Here is a 22,203-nt window from a genome sequence, read left to right on the forward strand (position 1 = left end):
GCGCTGCATAGAAAAAATTGAGACATGGCTCATTGTAAGGAACTCTCCATGGGGAATAAAATATGTTCATGATGATGTCATACTGTCATAGGTGCCTCCATTATGACGTCATAATTCGACAAGTAGAAAACTTTGTCCGATCAAGGTGAAATTTCTTGAGCATCAAGGGATATATTGGTGGAGAAAAAAAATGATGACGTCGGAGGTCACGTGGTTGGGCCGCTATATTTGTTTTTAACACAAAAGCCTTACAAATCACTAAAAAAACGTCCTAGCGAGCGTTTGCAATCTCTGATTCCTCTTTCTTGTTCTGTTTGTAAGTCTGTCTTTTCCTTTATAGCCCATCTTGTATGAAGCCTGATGTTGGCCTAACGGCTAAGGTTGCTGGCTTAAGATCTTAGTGTCTTGAGTTTGAGCCCCTGTCATACCGTAGATTAACACTAGGTGGGTTGTCTCAGCCTGTAATCCTTCCGAGGTTGGCAAAATGAGTGCCACCTTACTGGGAAGAATGAGCCATTCCATTATTCTGTGTCAGAGTGGTGACCTGTCCAGGATTGTGCACAATAGCCTAGGAAACTGCTTCGGCAGCCATATGCATCTGAAAATGCAAAAAGCGTGGTTTTCTTCTTCTATCTTGTATATCTTTAGAACAGAACAATGTAGGGTCACTAAACTTGGCAGACATAATAGTGGCTCCATGGGAGTGCCATGATATATTGTAGCAGCCTAATGTAGCTATTATGTATCATTTCTATAATATGAGAACCAAAGATAAATGTAACAGTTGTGACCTTATTATTTGCAGAGCTATTGCTACCCTAATCATGGTGTCTCTGCTGATGCCTAATAATATTGTTACGGGCCTGTCATCGGGTCACAAGTGGCCTCTCTTTGACCTGCTTCTCGACCTTTGATCCTGAAGTCGCAAGCCACAGTTAATTCCATGGCCTGACACATTGCTAAGCAACTGTGGATGTTGGTTGAGTAATTAAATCTAGCAGGGTCTTCACACTCAGCGTTGCGTTACCTTACTTCTTTTTTTTTTTCTTTTTTTTTTTGTATACAAGATCGAGGCTTGTGAAAGAGCTAACATTAATCACACAAAAAGTCAAACCGACACATAAAACACAAAATAAGGGGAGCGGTAGACAAGATGGGGAGAGAGGGGGAAGGACACAAACACAACATTTGAGAGCAGGGACATCGAGAGAACTGTGGGAGGGAGAGGGCTTGGGGGGAGGTGGGAGAGGTATAAAACATATGGATACTGCAAGGACTTCCAGGAAAGAAGTTGGAATTTCGAAAAAAGTGTATCTGGGGTGAATTAGCTGGGGTAGAAAAGATCAAGGTTTTGGATGGGGGAAGATAAGAGATGGTGGTGAACAGCTGTTTTAAAGACCTGGAGGGAGGAGTGGGATTGAAGGGAGTGGGGGAGTTTGTTCCAGAGGTGGGAGAAAAGGGGAATAAAAGAGTGAAGGTGAGCAGAGAGCCTAGATTTTGGCAGTTTAACCATAAGAGGGTTGCTGGCAGATCTTGTGCGACCTGTAGGAATATTTGGGGGACAGAGCACAGAGAGAGCTGGGGAGCAAGGCCAGAGAGGAGTCGGTAGAAGACAGAAAGACCACCAACCTGCCTGCGGTGAGTGAGTGAAAGGCCCTCGGAGTTAGCTTCATCGCAGGAGATTCCAATGATTCTGAAAGCTTTGGCTTCAACATTGTGAAGCCGAGCTAGGTGTGAGACAGGAGCATCTGCCCAGAGGGGGGAACAGTATTCCATTGAGCTGTGGATGAAAGCCTTGTATGTGGTGAGGAGCTCAGGTGTGCCAAGGAAGGACTTCGCACGACGGAGGATGCCCAGTCGGTGACTGGCTTTGGAGGCCAGCTTGGAAATGTGGTTTTCCCAAGAAAGATCATGGCAGATAGTGAGACCCAGAAGCTTGAGCGACAGAGCTTCTTGGAGAGGATTGTTGAGAAAGTAGATGGGAGGGTTGTCCAGTCGGTCTTTTCGGAGAGACATAGTAAGAGTGTGAGATTTGTCAGGATTGAAAGACATGTTCCACTTGTTTGACCAGTCTGTGATTTTGTCCAGGTCTGCAGAGACTCTGATTTAATTACTCCACTGGGGGAACCGTGATTTCGACTCCACACACTGTCTTGAACCTTGGGTGTGAGTCAGCTACTTAATGGAGCGAATTGATGGGGTACAACCTCCCGACTATTGCACGCTATCTCTCACCAATGAAGGAAAGAGTCAATCGAGCAGGTTTGGAAACAACAATTCTTCTATTAACCGGCAAAATAAACGGGCACGTGTTTACAAGCAAATATTTACAGGCATTGCAATGTCACACAAGAATAGTCGTACCTCTCTCTAGCACTCAAAGAACCCCTTATACAACCGGCTTTAAACAAAATACAGACAGGTTCCACATTCATCCAGGGAAATTGGATAGAAAAGGGGACAGAAAGAAAGAAGTCGCAGCATATTGGTGACCACTTCCTCACCCGTACGTGAGCAGGCTTGGCCCCCGCGGGTCCCAAAGATGTGTCGATGCAGGTGGGAGTTGCACTGTCGTGTGCTTATTAGCTCTGAGAAGAACTGCTGGGGGTCTCATGTCATTTTTGATGTTTATCTTAATAATTGCTTTCTCACACTGCTAAGTACTCGAGTGTTTTGCGCAATTATTTGTTCATCCTTTTTCTGTTACATGCTGCAGAATCCTCCTATTAATAGAATAGCCTTGCCCACCTACACTTCTTTAGAGTGCTTGGTAATTTAACCCAAAATAATTTGTGGAATCATTACCTCCACCACTGAAGGTGGACGTAGGTTATGTTTTCACCCCTGTTTGGCTGTCTGTTTGTATGTCTGTGAACCGGATATCTCAAAGTTATAGATGGATTCAGATAAAACTTGGATATGTTGGGTGTGTGAAAAGGAAGAATTCATTCGATTTTGGTGAAGATCCGAATCCGCATCTGGATGCGATAATTTTAATTATTGAAGTGATTCTTGACCATTGAGAGAATAGGCCAAAAGCGATTATATAGCATGATATTTCAAAAAGTTGTGGACGAGTTGTGACAAAACTAGGTGGATGAGTTGGTTCGGTGACAAGAACGAGCCAATTCGATTTGGGTTTTGTTCAGATCCGGATCCAGGTTTGGCCTCTCGGTGGGATACAAAACGTAAACTATTCAGCCTGGCAGAGGTATGCGCTCCATCGACTGCCGTTATAGTTCGGTGGTCATGGAAATGTTTTCACCCCTGTCTGTCTGTCTGTCTGTGAGCAGGATATCCCAAAAATTTGTGGTCAGATTCAGACGAAACTTGGTGGACAGGTCGTGTGTGTGACAAGGAAGAATTGATTCGATTTTGGTGAATATTTGTATCTGGAACTGATACTTTTTTAAAGTGGTTCTTCATCATTGAGTGATGGGTCCAAAAACGATATATTGTATGGCATACTATTTAATAAACTTGTGGACGAGTTTTGACAAAACTAGGTCGATGAGTTGGTTAGATGACAAGAACAAGCCAATTCGAGTTTGGTTCAGTTCCGGATCCAGATCCGATCTATCAGTGGGATACAAAATGTAAACTGTTCAGCCTGGCAGCGTTATGCGTTCTACTGAGTGCCGTTCTATTCATATCCGCTTCATTTTTTTTTCTTTTATTATGAGGACACCAACTTATGTTCTACTTCAGTCTTGTTCTGCCTGAGAAAAAGTTTTAAACTTGCTGATGGAAACGGAATCAGATCTGCAGGTGAAGTGGAAAAATCCTGTTTTGACATATTGTGGCTGATTCTTGGCTCTTTCTTGCTTCCTGCTGCTTGTTATGGTATTAATTTGCATGAAATGTGTTGCACCCGCAGGTCATACAGGTGGATGTGTGCTACTGGCGAGAGAAGGAGCCAGGCCAACACAGTGTGGAGAATGGCTTTCCTTGCATTATTCATTTTAATTCTTGTGGTGATGAGAAGTCGATTTATGCTCTGCCACCCATAGATTATCCTCACCTGGTCAAGGTGTGTTCTGCAGCTCTCAAGGATGATTGAGAGCAAACCCTTTTATTTTTGACTGTGCTCTTTAGTTTATGCTCTCCCTCACTCGCGTATAAACTTCATTTGTCCCCTCCCCTCCCACAAGTGTTTTTTTTTTTCATTTCAAGTTTTTACCGTGTTAGGATTGGTTGCTCAGACACCTTAAAAATAGATTGCTTAATTATTCCTGATTGGTATTGGTGACCTCATGTGAATTTGACTGCATATTTTCGAGCCATTTATCAGGGCCATTTATTTATTTTCCGCTCCTCTTTCCAGACTCCCCTTAACATGAAAGAATGTTTGACTCCCTTCACTCTATTTTTTTTTTCCCGATGATCGAGGCTCATGGAAGAGTGAGGAGACAGAGTGTAAAAAAAAAAAGGTAAGAAATTGACAAGTGGGGCAGTGGTGGCACAATTGGACACAATAGTTAAGGAAATGAACGAGCAGGAAAAGAGGACAGGTGGAATCCCAGGAGCTTGCAGTTAAGAGAGGTAGATTATGTGCTGTTAATGGGGGTATAAAATATTCCGTAGGGTTGAGGAATGACAGGTGCTGGCGCACCGCTTTGAAACACTGGAGTAGATCGCAGCCTCTGGAAGGTGTTTCCAGAAACGGGAGAAAAGAGGCACAAAGAGTTGAGTTGTGCAGTCTGCTTGGATTTGGAGATTTGGGGATTTGGGGAGTTGGCGAGGGTTACGATGAGAACATATCTGTTCTGAAGTTTCTGGGGGTTGGGGAGTTGATGGGCTCAAATAGCAGAGGGAGGAGGAAGTAAAACTGAATAAGAGGGGGGTAAAAGAGAAGAGGCCACCGATCTGTCCGTGATGTGAAAGCAATGAGTCTTGAGGTTCGGTTTCATCACTTGATATTCCAATAATGTGGAAGTTTTAGATTCCACAGATGCTCTTTGGTCCCAAGTTTGCCATTCTTCTTCCCATTCTCCAAAATCCCCCCACCCCTACGTCCCAGCCTCATATTCCCCATATAGTCCTCTTCCTTTCCTTTTTCTATTTTATCTAAAGTCCTTTTTAGCTCATCTGCAACGAAGTTCTGGGGAGTTAATGCAATGGCACGTCATCCGTCCTTCAGTCCGTAAACACTTGCAACTACAACGAAATCCCCCCCCCCCCTCCTCCCTCCACCCCCTCAGGGCCAGATTTTTTTTTAATGCCGTGAACAAACTTTGGTACATCACGGGTGGTGAACGTTGTGATCAAGTGTCATCAAAATACTGCGTGTAGTTTCAGAGGAAAAAGCAAATTCCTATTTTGGGGGGTCAAACCTAGACCCACTTTGATTCCCGGTAGACCCCCTTAGACCCCGATGATATTATTATTATTATTATTATTTTTATTTATTTATTATTATTATTATTATTTTTTTTTTATGCCCTGAACAAACTTTAGTCACAACATACCAAATATCATTTGTGCCAAGTTTCGTGATAATCCCATTATGGATTTTGGAGAAGAAGTTGCAAGGGTTTACGGACTGACTGGTGGACGACGCGTCATCGCAGGCATAAGCTCCCCGGAACTTCGTTTCAGGTGAGCTAAAAATCGAGCCCAATGTCCACGAGGGGGTGGGTGGATGAAATTCCGATGAATTTCAAGCAATTTCGATGAAACTTTACTACAACCTTCACCCGTGGTGTACCGAAGTTTGTTCATGGCATTAATAAAATCAGCCCCTATGCGATTTTATGGGGAGTGGGGAGGGGGGGGGGTTGCCTGTACCCCCAATAGGTATTTGCTTTCTTCAGAAACTATCTTGAAACACACAATTTTGATGAAACTTCACCACAACATTCATCACCTGTGATGTACCATTGTACCAATGTCTGTTCAAGGCATTAGAAAAATTGGGATCTGAGGTATACGAGGTGGGGGTTGCCCCCCAAAATAGGTATTTTTTGTATGGTCTTTTGATTGGTTAGTATGACCTGTCTTATAGCAACTATTGAAATTGGTTGAAAATATTGCGATACTGTTTAAAATGCCTTTAGTCGGTGTAGTATACTGCTTTATTCTACCAGGTGAGCGCCCAGGGGTATTTCCCCTATTTTTAGCTCACCTGGAACGACGTGCAGGGAAGCTTATGCGATGGCGCGTCATCAATCAATCAGTCTGATTGATTCAGTCAGTCATTCAGTTATTCAGTCATTCAGTCATTGATTCACCCAAGTCATTCAGTCAGTCAGTCCGTCAGTCAGTCCGTAAACACTTGCAACTTCTTCTCCGAAACCGCTGAAGGGATTGTGACCAAACTTTGCACAAATGATATTTGTTGTGTTGTGACTAAAGTTGTTTCACGGCATTAAGAAAATCTGGGTCTAAGGGGGTGTTTAAAGGTTTAAAGGGGTCAAAGTGGATCCAGGATTGACCCCCCCAAAATAGGAATTTGCTTTTTCCTCTGAAAGTACCCACACTATTTCGATGAAACTTGACCACAACCTTCATCCCCCATGATGTACTGAAGATTGTTTATGGCACGAAGAAAAATTGGGGTCTGAGGAGGTATACGGGGTTGGCAGAGGCGGAGGTGGGTTGCCCCCCAAAATAGGTATTTGCTTTCTTCTTGGAGACAGAAACTACACATATAATTTCGATGAAACTTTACCACAACCTTCATCACCCGTGATGTACCAATGTTTGTTCAAGGCATTATAAAAATTGTGGTCTGAGGAGGTATACGGGGTTGTGGGGTGGGGTGGGGGGTTGCCCCCCAAAATAGGTATTTTTTTTTGTTTGTTTAAAGTCTTAAGATTATGTTAGTATGATTGTAAATGCTGCCTTGTGTTCTAGAAACCATTCGAATTGGTTTAAAGTACCTTAAGTCAGTGCAGTATTCTGTTTATTCTACCAGGTGAGTGCCAGGGTATTGCTCCTATGTTTATCTTTTACTCAGTACTCTTCCAATACTCCCCTCCTTGCCTTTCTCTTTCACATTCTCATCTGTTCTCTTCCTTTTGTCAATTTAATTTCTCTTACTTTCCAACCCCTCCTTTCTAAGTGTGCACAATAATTAGTCTATGGTTTCTTACCTCTCCCCTTCCTTTGAGTACCTAATATGTAAATGTTACATGATGTAATATCAGTTTTTAATTTAAGCTCACACAACAACCCATTGCTGTTGTTCCACCTCCTCCCAAATGTTCTACGAACACCATCGTTTTTACTTTTCCTCTGAATACTATCTGCTGAACTACTACAGCTGTGCGGCCACTTTGGAATGGAAGTTCACCCAGACACAATGGAACGGCATCATGATGCACAATCTCTGGCTTTCCTGTCAGCGTATGTCGCAAACCACCTACCCAATCTTGATAGCACTCCAGCATGCATCGATTCGTGCCTTTACACGGTCTGTTGCCTTTACCTTCATCATTGTCATTGCAGTGGATAATAATGTTTATCTTATAATCAACATGATTTTCAATGTTGATGTTTTTTTACATGTGTGTGTGCGTGTGTATATATATATATATATACACACACACACACACAGTCAGACCCCGCTATTCACGGGCGATACGTTCCTGGAAAATCCACGAATACAACAACAACACAACATGCATTTTAAGGCCATTTTCCCTGCCGTGGCGGGGGTTAGCCTTGCGGTCCCCATGACAATCTTCTCCATTTTGTCATATTTTCTGCATCTCTCCTTGTTAACCCCCTTGCCCGCATTTCTTCTTCCACCATCTTTAGCCAAGTCTTTCTCGGTCTTCCCCGTCCTCTACTTCCTTCTACATTCATTTCCATCACTCTTCTCAACCAGTCACTTTCATCCTTCCTCAACACATGACCAAACCATCTCAACCTGTTCCTCTTCACAGCATCAATCACAGGCTCTATTCCCATCATCTTTCACAATTCATCATTTGTCTTCCTCTCTCTCAACGATACTCCGCACATCCACCGAACCATTCGCATTTCCACCCTTTCCAGTCTTCGTTGCTGCTCTACATTCATGACCCAAGTCTCGCTCCCATAAATCATAACACTTCTCACACATGCAGCATACACCTTTCCCTTCAGCTTCAACGACACTCCCCTCCTCATCAACACGCCACTCAGTTTCCGAAACTTCTTCCATGCACATCTCACTCGAGCAACCGTTGCCGAGTTTGATCCACCTTCTCCATTCAGCATGTCTCCGAGGTAGCAAAATGTTTTCACACCTTCCAGCTTCATGCCATCTCCAAGATCCAACTCAACATTTCCTCCATCTGCAGCTCCCTCTGTGCACACCTTGCAGTTGAATGTAGCTGCCACACTGGTTAATGACCCTCTCAAACCACTACATTTTTGATGAACCCACTCAGCGCACATTGTACATTGAATGGAGTTCACTCCGACACCCTTCCTGCACACAGCACATGGCCACTTCCCAGTTCTTTCCACCTCACCACATGCTTTACCACTTGCCATCACCTTCGTCTTAACTATATGCACCTTCAGACCTTTTGTCTCCATACATTCCTTCCACTTGTTCATCTTTTCCTTCAGTCCATCCATACTTTCCGCAATCAACACCAGATCATCTGCATACAACAACTCCCACGGCAAACCCTCCTTTACGTTCTGAGCCAGCACCTCCATCACAGCTACCTCCAATAGTAGTGGACTTAGTACCGACCCCTGATGCACTCCCACCTTCACCTCAAACTCACCACTGTTCCCGACCTTCGTCCTTACAGCTGTGCGCGCTCTTTTGTACATTGCCATCACGACTCTGATCAACCATTCCTCCACTTCTAACTTCCTCAATGCCCATGTCAATACTTCGCGTGGAACCCTATCGAATGCTTTCTCCAGATCAACAAACCCAAGAAACAACTTCTTCCTCTTCTCCATGTACTTCTCCTGCAACTGCCTCACAATGAAGAGCGCGTCTGTCGTTCCTCTTCCTGGCGTAAATTCAAACTGCATTTCGTCGATCTTCACCTTCTTCCTTATCCTCCTCTCCAACACCCTTTCCAATACCTTCATTCCATGCTCCAATAACTTTATCGCTCGGTACGAGCCACACTCCAGAGGGTCACCTTTCCCCTTGTATAGAGGGACGAGGGTACTCAGTTCCCAATCCACTGGAATGCGGCCTTCCTTCACCACCAGATTACAGATCTCTGTCATTCTCTTCACACCCCAACTCCCTGCTGCCTTCAACATATCCCTCACAACTCCCGTCGGCCCTCCCGCTTTTCTACTCTTCATTGCTTTTATCGCTTCCTCAACTTCCTTCTCAGTTATCTTCTCTGCCGGTCCTAAAACTGGGTTACTCTCTATGTTGCCATCCCATTCATTCTCTGTATTCAACAGCATTTCCATATATCTTTTCCATCTTCCTTTAATTCCATCTGGGTCCACAACGATTTGTCCCACTTCATCCTTCAAGCAAGTCACCGCCATCACATCACAACTCTCTTTCGCTATCTGCTTTGCAATCCTGAATACCGCTCTCTGACCCTCTTCCGAATCCAAGCGTTCTCCGAACATTTGCCTACATGCCTCCTGCGCCTTTGCTACCTCTTTCTTTGCAGCCTTCCTGGCTGCCTTATAACTTTCATGCTCTGCTTTTTCTGCTCCCGTACCCTTCGCCTTCTGCCACTCCTTGAACTTCTTCCTCTTCTCGTCAATCCTCTTTGCAACTTCATCATCCCACCACCATGTTTCCGAGTGCTTCGGTGGTCCTTTTGTCCATCCACATACCTCACCAATGGCTCCCAACAGACTATCTTTCATTGTCCACTCCATTAGAAAATCCACGAATAGTGGAATGGAAAAAGGAAAAAGGGGGGATAGGTTCCTGAGTCACGAAAATCCGCGAATAGAGAGGACCAAACCGCGAACGGTGAGGCAAAATCCGCGAATGGTGACGCAAATCCCGAGAATGTTGACGATAAGCCGTGAAGGTTGATGAAAGTCGCAGAAATGGCGAGACAAACCCTGCGAATGGCGGCGATAATCCGCGAAGGTGGATGAAAGTCTCGGAAATGGCGGGACAAAAGCCGCGAATGTTGACGATAATCTGCAAAGATTGATGAAAATCTGCGCATGGCGGTGATAATCCGCGAAGGTCAATGAAAATCCCGCGAATGTATGTCGCGGCATTGTTTCAATGGGGGAAAAGGGGGATACGTTATAGCTTCCCGGCGGTTCCTGATTCAAAGAGGAAAATTTTTAAAGAAAAAAAAAAAAAAAGGTTTTGGACCGCAAATGCACATGATTGCAGTTTCATAAAAAATGCTTACAAATTTTTTAAAACGTCAATACAAGGTACTATTTCCAATTTATTGAAGGAAGCCGCTTACAGTTTATTACCATACCAAACTTTATTACCATAAAAGTGCTTAACCATACCAAACTGTGAAAGTTAAAAAAAACACAACACCATCATGTACCGTTTAATTTTTTTATTTTACAAACACGCGCAACTTTCAAATGATTATGATGGTGATAAATTAAAATCCCATGAATTCTTCGAACTTTAAGGGCGACCCAAATGATTGTGCAGCAAAAATCGTGCACTAAGGGAGAGCCAGGAGAGGTAGGAGAAGGTGAGGACGCTGGTGAGAATGCTGGTAAGGACACTGAGTGTGAGGAATGCAGGAGAGGGTGCTGGTGGTCTTGAGGTGGAGGGAGCAGGGCTGAAGAAATGGGTGATGGGGAGCTGCCTGACACATTGCCCAACATTTCGATGCATCTCTTTGTACGGGAGCAGCGCATCATTCAAGGCCCTCTTGAACTTGAGGTACCTCTCCACGACTGGGTCAGCCCTGTCCGCAAGCGCCTGCATGCCATGCAGCAACTCACCCAGGAACTGGGATGTGAGGTTAAATCTCGGCACCTCTGCCTTATCACTGCCTGCCTCCTCCTTCTCGGAAACCTTTGGAATGGCCTCCAACTCCTCCTCGGTGAGTGGGTTTAGGGAACGGTTCAGCTGCTTCAGCATCATGGTTTTCAGCATGAGGTCCCTTGTCTGCGTGTTGACCGCAATCCATATTCTGAGAGTCTTCTCCATCCTTTCCATGTGGACATTCTGGACATGGGTGATCACCTTCGTACTTGATACAGCGCTCGCTGAAACGTTCTCACGAATGGCCTTCTCCTTCTTCCCCGATGTAGCGAACGGTGGATTCGTTGACGCCATAATGCCTGCCCGCAGAGCCGCACTCTCCTCTCGAACGCCAGTCAACCAGCTCCACTTTCTGGCTAAGGCTCATCACTTTCTTCTGCCTCTTGTCGTCGACGCATCCCTGGCACTGCTCTTGGGAGCCATAGTTGAACGATGAGCAGGGAGAGTCCAAAACAGGTCAAAGCAACAGGATGAGAACAATGATCGAGTTTGAGGACAGTCTGTATATGTAGGATTGCGAGCATTGTGGGTATTGAGCCTATCTGCTAATTTCAATACTGTACTGTATAGTAATGAATTTAATGAAGCATTTACATTCCATAACTTGTGGGGTTGACTTGTTTTCATCACTGATGGAATATCCCCCGAAGCGTTTTCATTGTGTAACATATCTGATGTTGCTTTACCGTAAATTGAAAACTGTAATCGATTTAATGAAGCGTTTGCATGCTATAATTTGCGGAATTGACTTGTTTACACATCTGTTGCGATATCCAGCGAAGCTTTCGATTATAGTCCAGCTAAAATTTGCGGCTGCAAAAGCCATGAAAATGCATATAACACCCCAGGTCATGCTCGCGGCTCGTTGATGTTTTTTTTGCGTATGTGCGGCCAGCTGCTTTATGCATGGCTGGTGAAAGATGGGTTTTATAAATACGGTACTGTATGTCAAGCTAGCGGCTGCAGAAGCAGGTCATGCTCGTGGCTCGTAGAAGATCTGTTCGGTCTAGGTGCAGCTGCTTCATGCATGGCTGGTAAAAGATGGGTTTTTATAAATGTGTCATGCTCGCGGCTCGTGAAATTTTTTTTTTCTTGCGATTTCGCGGAACACTGCCACGAATAGAAGAAAAAAAAACCGCGAATTTGCGGGACACTTTTCTGTGAATAGAGAAACATGTCGCATTTTATCAACTGCGAATACGCAGACGGAAGCCAAACAGTTAAATCTTGGTTTCATCAGACCACAGAATCTTGTTTCTCACAGTCTGAGAGTCCTTTAGGTGCTTTTTGCAAACTCCAAGCAGGCTTTCATGTGTCTTTCACTGAGGAGAGGCTTCCATCTGGCCACTCTGCCATAAAGCCCAGATCGGTGGAGTGTTGCAGTGATGGTTGTCCTTCTGGAAGTTTCTCCCATCTCCACACAGGATCTCTGGAGCTCAGCCAGAGTGACCATCGGGTTCTTGGTCACCTCTCTTACCAAGGCCCTTCTCCCCCGATTGCTCAGTTTAGCCGGGCGGTCAGCTCTAGGAAGACACCTGGTTGTTCCAAACTTCTTCCATTTAAGAATTATGGAGGCCACTGTGCTCTTGGGAACCTTCAATGCAGCAGAGATTTTTTGTGTAGGCTTCCGCAGATCTGTGCCTCGACAAAATCCTGTCTCTGAGCTCTGCAGGCAGTTCCTTTCACATCATCGCTTGGTTTTTGCTCTGATATGCAGTCAGCTGTGAGACCTTATACAGACAGGTGTGTGCCTTTCCAAATCATGTCCAATCAATTGAACACCATAGAATTATAACCAGGCTAAGTCACATTTTAGTCATTTCGAGAAAAACGTGAAAAATATTTTGAAAAACGTGAAAAACGGGAGAAAAAAATAAAAAGTGACTTAGCTTGGTTATAATTCTATGGTCTTCAATTGAATTTACCACAGGTGGACTCCAATCAAGGTGGAGAAACATCTCAAAGATAATCAAGAGAAATGGGAGGCACCTGAGCTAAATTTCAAGTGTCATAGCAAAGGGTATGAATACTTATGTCAATGTGATATTTCAGGTTTTTATTTTTAATAAATTTGCAAAACTTTCTAAAATCCTGTTTTCTCTTTGTCATTATGATTATGGGGGTATTGAGTGTAGATTGATGAGGGAAAACAATGAATTTAAAAGATTTTAGCATAAGGCTGCAACATAAAGAAATGTGAAAAAAGTGAAGGGGCTGAATACTTTCTGAATGCACTGTGTATATACAGACTTGGCATTTAATATGGAATATTTTTTTTTCTTGACTTGGGTTTACTTTCTTAACTCAGTATATCAATCTAGTGAGTTTCTTTTACACTTTGGTGATTTATTTGTTGAAAGAACCATGTCACTGATTGTCTGTCGCAGCAAAAAGTTAACAACAGGATTATATCACAGGTGGCGTGGCAAAATGTACGGAGAGGTGCATTTGATGATTGGCTTCACAGTCATGTATACAGGGGTTGTTGCGTTCTGTATTAGTGGAAAACAACTGCTGCACGTCTCCAAAAGTTATTGCCGCTTCCTCTGGAGATGGTCCGTCAACTCGACAATGCTGTTTGTCATGGAGTGGTGGCTTTACGAAATTACGGCATGAAACAGCGTGCTATTGCTCGGTAGTATGGCATCACTCAAGGTCAGGTGTCAAAGATCCTGAAATGAAATGCTCAGAGGGGTGTCCCGACTGCAATACCGAGGCCAGGACGTCCCCGCAGAACCACAAGGAGGGATGATCGCCAGCTGCACCGGTTAGTCCACAATGGCCGTACCAAGTCAGCTAATCGGCTTAGGGCTGAGAGGCAGCAACTGACAAATGTGCCTGTATCCAGAAGGCTAGTGAACCAACGACTGGTTCAAGCAGGCTATCGTGCCAGGCGTCCCCTGAGAAAGCCACGCCTGACCAGACAACACCGCCAGCGCCGATTGCAGTGGGCCAGAGAGCACCGTCAATGGCAGCCAGGACACTGGAATCACGTGATCTTCAGTGACGAGTCTAGATTTCTGGTCTATCGTCAAGATGGCCGCATCCGAGTGCGCAGACAAGTGCATGAAGCCTACAACAAAGATTGTATAGTGCCAAGAGTCCAAGCTGGAGGTGGTGGGGTGACCGTTTGGGCTGCTTTTCATGCAGGGGGCAAAACTGACCTGGTTGTTCTGAATGGAAACCTGAACCAGTTCAAGCACAGGGCCATTCTGGAAGAAGCATTGCTTCCATTTGCTCGTGCAGCCTTTCGAGGAAACTTTGTCTTCCATGATGACAATGCACGGCCTCATCATGCTCGCATGATCCAACACTTTCTTGCTGACCGTGGTGTAGAGCATATGGAGTGGCCTGCCATGTCCCCGGATATGAATCCGATAGAGAACTTGTGGGCAGAATTAACGTGTCAAATCGACCACTTGGACCAGCAGCCGACCTCTGTGCGTGAATTGCAGCAGGCTATTGTCACTGCATGGCAAGCGATTCCTGTCCAAACCTTGGCAAATCTCGTGAACAGCATGCCTCAACGTGTACGTGCTCTCCTGAATGCTCGTGGGGGTTACACGAAGTACTGAACTGTAATTTTACTGTCCGTAATCCCAGTCGTAATTTAACTTTTGTTTTTGTTAAAAAAAAATGTGGCTAATGTGCAAAATAAAGAGATACTTCTGGAAAACGTACAGAAGTTCAACACAGTACTGTCCATGAATTGAGTTCGATATCAGTTTACATCACTTTCAAGGATCAATTTATTTGTTTCGAAATGTCAAATGTGGTTTTTGTTTCTTTTAAAGGTCACATTAACAAAATCTAGAATAATTTCAACATAATTCCAATGAACTTTTGGTTCTAAGACATCTTGAAAAGTAAGTTCACCCCCACAAAAAAAATATTCCATATTAAATGCCAAGTCTGTGTGTGTGTATATATATATATATATATATATATATGTGTATATATATATATATATATATATATATATATATATATATATATATATATATATATATATATATATATATATACAGTGAAACCTTGACTTACGAGTTTAATTCGTTCTGTGACCGAGCTCGTAACTCAATTTGCTCGTTTCTCAAATTAAATTTCCCCATTAAAATGCATTGAAATGCTATTAATCCGTTCCAGCCCGCCAAAATCCACACCAATTTTTTTTTAAATATACAGTATATATAAAAATATCTCGCGCTTTATATTTCACCTGTATGCAGCATACAAGTTGGCAGGATGGCCTGGACTGGAGGTACGCACACTTGACTCTAAACTGTCCAGCCTGGGTTTGAATCCCGACCCAGCTATAACCTGTCATGGGTGAATCACAGGCAGGGTGATTCATCAATGTGTGTACCGCTAAACTGGGCGCCCCGTTTGCGTCCCATTAGTTGTTGGATGTTAAGGATCTCACCGTGTTTTCCACAAAGAGAAGGCGAGCTATCGCCGGCACTCTGAACAAGTTGTGGCCTGGCATGCTCTTCTCCTCTGCCGTTATATACGTCCTCCTCGGCATCTTTTTCCAGAAGAGCCCTGTCTCGTCACAGTTGAAGATTTGCTGGGGCATGTATCGTTCGGCTTCTATCAGTTCGGCAAAAGTTATAATAAAATCTTCAGCTGCCTTCACATCCGAGCTTGCTGCCTCACCATGCCTGACGACGGAGTGAATGCCGGTCCTCTTCTTAAAATTATCAAACCATCCCCGACTGGCTTTGAATGACTTCCGATGCCTCGTCCGTTGATGTTCCCGCCGCCTGCTGCACCAAATCCCCGTAAATGTCTCGGGCCTTCTCACACATGATGTTCTCGGTCACGGTATCTCCTGCGAGCTGCTTCTCCGTCAACCACACAAACAACAACTTCTCCATCTCTTCATGGACAGAGGTCCGGAGCTTTGAAATAATCGTAACGCCCTTGGCTGGCGTTATAGCCTTTATCGACTCCTTCTGCTTCAAAATCGTACATATCGTAGAAGTACTACGATCGTACTGCCTCACCAAGTCGACAACACGCACACCTCGCTCATGTTTTTCGACGATTGCGTGTTTTATATCCAAGCACATCATCCTCTTCTTCTTCTCAGTACTGCCCTTGGCACTCAATTTCTTAGGACCCATGGTTAAAACTAAGAAATTTTCCAAAATAACCAACATCCGAAAACAAAGCAGCAGCGATATACGGCAGCAGCGTTTTCCGTTATTTTGGAGCTTACGCCACCCGCCACCAGGTGGGTTCCGGTCACGTGGTTATCTTGCCGTGCAAGCATCTCTGCCGTATATCGCTGCTGCTTTGTTTTCGCATTTTGGTTAGTTTGGAGCTTACGCCACCCGCCACCAGGTGGGTTCAGGTCACGTGGTTATCTTGCCGTGCAAGCAGCTCTGCCGTATATCGCTGCTACTTTGTTTTCGCATTTTGTTTATTTTGGAAAATTTCTTAGTTTTAACCATGGGTCCTAAGAAATTGAGTGCCAAGGGCAGTACTGAGAAGAAGAAGAGGACCGGCATTCACTCCGTCGTCAGGCATGGTGAGGCAGCAAGCTCGGATGTGAAGGCAGCTGACGATTTTATTATAACTTTTGCCGAACTGATAGAAGCCGAACGATACATCCCCCAGCAAATCTTCAACTGTGACGAGACAGGGCTCTTCTGGAAAAAGATGCCGAGGAGGACGTATATAACGGCAGAGAAGAAGAGCATGCCAGGCCACAACTTGTTCAGAGTGCCGGCGATAGCTCGCCTTCTCTTTGTGGAAGACACGGTGATTTTTTTTTTTTTTTTTTTTTGTATACAAGATCGAGGCTCGTGAAAGAGCTAACATTAATCACACAAAAAGACAAACCGACACACAAAACACAAAAAACAAGGGGAGCGGCAGACAATATGGGGAGAGAGGGGGAAGGACACAAACACAACATTTGAGAGCAGGGACATCGGGAGGACTTGGGGGGAGGTGGGAGAGGAATAAAACATATGAACACTGCAAGGACTCTGGGGTGAATTACCGGGGGTAGAAAATATCAAGGTTTTCGATGGGTCATTGATGAGGTCATTTCGATGAGGTCATTGATGAAGACCAGAAATAGCACAGGGCCCAGAACACTTCACAGATCCTTAACATCCAACAACTAATGGGACGCAAACGGGGCGCTCAGTTTAGCGGTACACACATTGATGAATCACCCTGCCTGTGAAACACCGACATGACAGGTTATAGCTGGGTCGGGATTCAAACCCAGGCTGGACAGTTTAGAGTCAAGTGTGCGTACCTCCAGTCCAGGCCATCCTGCCAACTTGTATGCTGCATACAGGTGAAATATAAAGCGCGAGATATTTATATATATATATACTGTATATTTAAAAAAAAATTGGTGTGGTTTTTGGCGGGCTGGAACGGATTAATAGCATTTCAATGCATTTTAATGGGGAAATTTAATTTGAGAAACGAGCAAATTGAGTTACGAGCTCGGTCACAGAACGAATTAAACTCGTAAGTCAAGGTTTCACTGTATGTGTATATATATATATATATATATATATATATATATATATATATATATATATATATATATATATATATATATATATATATATATATATATATATATATAAATATAAAATATTTCGTGGGTTTTAATCCTTCTCCCAGGAATAAGCACCTTGTTAAACTCGTACAGTGTACCAGAGTTTCATTTATAGATAAGGATACATGCATGGAAGACGTGGCGTGCAGGCTGTAGTAACACCACTTCGTATGACATCATGGTTCTTACACAGCCGTCTCCAACATCTCTGCGAGCCACAATCTGTAGTTGGCTTAATATACTTTCCTCAAAGATCAAAGAACTCAAAACAATGTCCCAAGTTCATCCCTACCCAATGTTAGACTGCTGTCTCGAAGAGAAATTGTACAAGGCAGGCTAAGCCTCACAGGGAAAGAATGTTTTGCAAGGTCAAACATGGGATATTGTCAACAGTTTTCTCAAAGCCAGACAACCAGATGCCGGATGGAAATAGGTCACAGTGTGACGCTGCTGCTACCATCAGGATAGGAATTAATGAAATCTTCTTCAATCTCCCCTTTAATAAACATCTTAAAAAGAAGAGATTTTTATTGTCACCCGTGTACCACTAGGGATTTCATCGAAGTACTTGTCCGTTATTCGCGATTCACCTTGTACCTCATAGAGTCAGGTGAAGGACCCCCCCCCCCCCCTTCCGTCAAGGGAACTCACTCGTGCAATGGGGTGGGCCAGGCCCCTCCATATGAAGCGGGGGCGGTGAATCGCAAACAATAGGCAAGTACCTCCATGCTCCACTTCCCCTTAAAGACTTTGTAGACCTAAAGAGAAAGAGAGAATTTCCGTTACAGGGTGACAATTTAATCACAAAGTGTACGAAATATATAGAAATGGTTATTCATTTGCATATGTAATTTATAAATGATTAATAAGTAAATATTGGCCTCCACCATATAATTTTGAGGCTATATAAAAAGATTGCAGAGTAATGAAGGAAAAGTCATTTGAAAGCATGTGGGTAGACCAAGGTCTCCCATACAAGAAGCAAAAACAACCAAAGGCCCATTACATAGGCAGGGTCTTTTAAAATTACATCACAAGTATAAAGCAAATATCCAGTTAGTAGCAGGCATCTCCTTTTATTTTTCAATTGAAGCGAAGTGTTAATAAAGCTCTTTGGTTGTACAAGGCAGTGTAATATTTTTGAAATATGGTGGCGACCAGCAACGCCTTTTTAAAAAAACACAAGACACCCTTCTTGAAGCTTTCCCCTTTTAGGAGTCGTGCATGACCCCCTCTTCCAGCGCACACAGATGGTAGTGGGCTTCAAGTCCAATGTTGCACAATCTTCGCCACTCACGCTCGCTTGAGTTGGAACCGTCAGCCTGCTCCAGAGCTGTTCCCAGCTCACGCATGGTTTGTATAGCTAACTCTTGGATACGGGCTATCGTGCCGGCTGTGCAAGATTTAGCTAACTCAGGGTCAAGGGTTGAGGGCAAGGCGGAGTGGGAAGAGGGAGGTGGCAGATCTTGAACCCTCGCACCATTCTTGTACAGGGGTGAAAGGAGTGGCAGTTCTCGTGCGTCTGTGGGGATGTCTCGTGCATCTTCCCCCAATTCCCGGGCCACCATATTTTGTTCACCTGTACCTACATCACAAAACTTGCTGATACACACACGGATCAACTTTCAAGTATCCAATAACAAGGATGATCGTGATTAGTCCCACGGCCAACATCAGCCAGTAAACTATCTTTGCTCCCCATCCTATGAAGATGCTTTCTAACAAGGCACCTATAATGGTGTCTAATTTGTGATATACCAGACTTCTCTCTGTCCAATCTTTCATCCTTTCAAATTGGTACTTATCTCCCTCATATTCTTGATGGCTGCCTGCACTCCCTGCATCGGGTCTGGAATCCATGCACAACATCTACCTTCCACACTTCCGCAAACTCCCGCCTTCTCTGCTAAAAGTAACTCAAGTGCCACACTGTTCTGCATTATCATTGTTCTCATCTCCACCGCAGCATTTAACAATGCATGATCTGCTGCCATCGACTCATTGGCCACCCTCTCCAACACATATGCCAGCTTATCTATTCGATAACTGTTCATCACCGTACCTGCTCCTGGAAAGAAAAAGCTTAGTGCCTGCAATGCCGTTTGGCCGTCTGCATCCCATGAGGCCCTCTTTCGTCTAATCTGTCTGGCCTTCATTACATACTCTTTTTCCTTGAAGGGTATCTGAGGGACTATGTATGCTAAATAGCAAGTCCCTACCCAACCTCATGGCAGGTATGGGCAAGCTTTATCACCACATATGAACATTGTCCCACGGGGTCGAACCATAGAGCTTGCGATGCAATGTCCATCCAATTTCATACTCACTTTTGCATGGGTCCATCATTCAGTAATATGATTACCTCCCAGCCCTGATTTAACCTACTCAGGGTCCTCTGGCATGTTGAGTTTCCCATAATGTGGCATGAATAGTTTTTATATCCCAGGCTCTCTAAACAAACGGGTCTTCGTCTCTTCTCTCACCAGATGTATGGCCCTGGGCATCTGCTCCTGTTGGGTTTTGGATAGCATCCTCCCCTCTTTTAACACTGGGCATACTTCCTCCTTGTCCCTAAAGGCTGCTCCTCTCATGGTCTTAATCTCTAAGCAAGAAGCCCCACTAAGGGTGTTATCTCCGAGGGAATACCTACTTATGCCGTTCTTGTTCTCCAAACAAATCTGGGTCATGGGGAGAGGAATTGCCCTCATGTTGATTCCCTTCCTTGACAGTGGGACAGGAGTACATGCTCAACAATTAGACTTATTGAGGGCAGCAGCTACCTGCCTCGATACCTGCCAATAGGTGTTCCACTCATGTTCGTGCTCCTCGACCTGCTCGTGTTCCTCCTGCACCATCCAAATACGCTTGCCATTGTTGTACAGCACCTCCATCGTGAGCATACCATTTTGGTACAGCCACTCTTTAACGAGCTTACTATCATTGTACCAGCGCTCTTGCCTGAGCTCATCGCCTACACGCATCAGGGCCTGGGCAACTCACCATCATAGAATCCACGATGAATTCTTCATTGTACAAGAGGGTGCTTGAGGATAATGTGAGGCCATCTGTCGGAAAGTTGAAGCTCAACCGAAGGTGGACCTTGCAACATGACAATGACCCGAAACATACCAGTAAATCCACCAAGGAATGGCTGAAAAGAAAGAAATGGAGGGTTCTGGAATGGCCAAGTCAAAGCCCTGATCTAAATCCCATCGAGATGTTGTGGGAGGATTTGAAACGAGCCGTGCATGCAAGAAACCCCTCAAACATCGCACAGCTAAAATAATTCTGCATGGAGGAGTGGGCAAAAATTTCTCCCAGTCGATGTCAGAGACTGGTAGACAGTTATAAGAAACGCCTACTTGAGGTTGTTTCTGCCAAAGGGGGCAATACCACCTATTAGAGCCAAGAGTGTACTTACTTTTTCCACAGAAGGAAATGGCATCTCTGTTAATTTTGTTGAATAAATTATTGCAAAGTCAATTTTACATTGTTTTTTGTTCAATTAGATCACCTTTATCTATAGATACTGTTTAAATGAAGATCAAATATTGATATGTCCACATATGTTATAAAGATTTTAAAAACATTTCATGGGGTGTACTACTTTTTCCACATGCGAAATTTGCATTTATGTTTATTTAAATTATACATTGGACTACAAAATGTAAATGTTTCATGATATTTGTTATATTATATCACCTTTATCTATCAATATTGTTGAAATGAAGATCAAATAGCTGTATGTTGAAAAAGTCAAAACTTTACATGGGGTGTATTTACTTTTTCACGTGACTGTATATATATATATATATATATATATATATAAATATATATACTAGACGACCCATGACCCGTTGGGTCAATGTTATTATATATAATTAAGGGGTTACCATGGTTACAGTGGGGGTCAAAGGTCAACCTATGGTGAAGATATATAATTTTCTCACACTTTCAAATAGAGAGGCAAAATGCCATATAAAACTAAATTTACTGGTTCTAATTGCTTTTATTTATCAATCCTCACATAGAAGAGCAGTTTTTAGTAATGAGCAGTGAGGAGAAGACCCCTCAGCCAATGATGCCACCCCGCAGCCAATGATGTGACCCCTCAGCCAATGATGCTGACGACCCATGTCGCCCCTCAGTCAATGATGCCACCCCGCATCCAATGATGCCACCCCGCATCCAATGATGCCACCCCGCATCCAATGATGCCACCCCTCAGCCAATGATGCCACCCCTCAGCCAATGATGCCACCCCTCAGCCAATGATGTCACCCCTCAGCCAATGATGTCACCCCTCAGCCAATGATGTCGACCCTCAGCCAATGATGTCGCCCCTCAGCTAATGATGTCGCCCCTCAGCCAATGATGTCACCCCTCAGCCAATGATGTCACCCCTCAGCCAATGATGTCGACCCTCAGCCAATGATGTCGCCCCTCAGCTAATGATGTCGCCCCTCAGCCAATGATGTCGCCCCTCAGCTAATGATGTCGCCCCTCAGGTAATGATGTCGCCCGTCAGCCAATGATGCCGCCCCTCAGCCAATGATGTCGCCCCTCAGCCAATGATGTCGCCCCTCAGCCAATGATGCCGCCCCTCAGCCAATGATGCCGCCCCTCAGCCAATGATGCCGCCCCTCAGCCAATGATGTCGCCCCTCAGCCAATGATGTCGCCCCTCAGCCAATGATGTCGCC

The 22,203-nt window shown here is 44.3% G+C and overlaps 1 protein-coding gene and 1 long non-coding RNA gene across 10 annotated transcripts in view; both read left to right on the forward strand.

Moving 5' to 3' along the window:
* The window catches only part of PIPOX (pipecolic acid and sarcosine oxidase), an 88,127-nt gene that overhangs the window by 51,262 nt on the left and 14,662 nt on the right, over positions 1 to 22,203 (forward strand). For all 9 annotated transcript variants that reach the window (XM_068113154.2, XM_068113152.2, XM_078776298.1 and 6 more), the window contains exons 5-6: positions 3,878 to 4,030; positions 7,265 to 7,414. In XM_068113154.2, the coding sequence (XP_067969255.2) occupies positions 3,878 to 4,030; positions 7,265 to 7,414 (303 nt within the window). The remainder of the gene's footprint in view (positions 1 to 3,877; positions 4,031 to 7,264; positions 7,415 to 22,203) is intronic.
* LOC144891798 (uncharacterized) lies at positions 10,700 to 13,001 on the forward strand. The gene is made up of 2 exons (XR_013623134.1): positions 10,700 to 10,970; positions 11,182 to 13,001. It is a non-coding gene; the product is annotated as an uncharacterized LOC144891798 (long non-coding RNA).

The sequence above is a fragment of the Myxine glutinosa genome, chromosome 4 (assembly GCF_964187855.1).
Source record: "Myxine glutinosa chromosome 4, kmMyxGlut1.1, whole genome shotgun sequence".
Classification (NCBI taxonomy): domain Eukaryota; kingdom Metazoa; phylum Chordata; class Myxini; order Myxiniformes; family Myxinidae; genus Myxine; species Myxine glutinosa.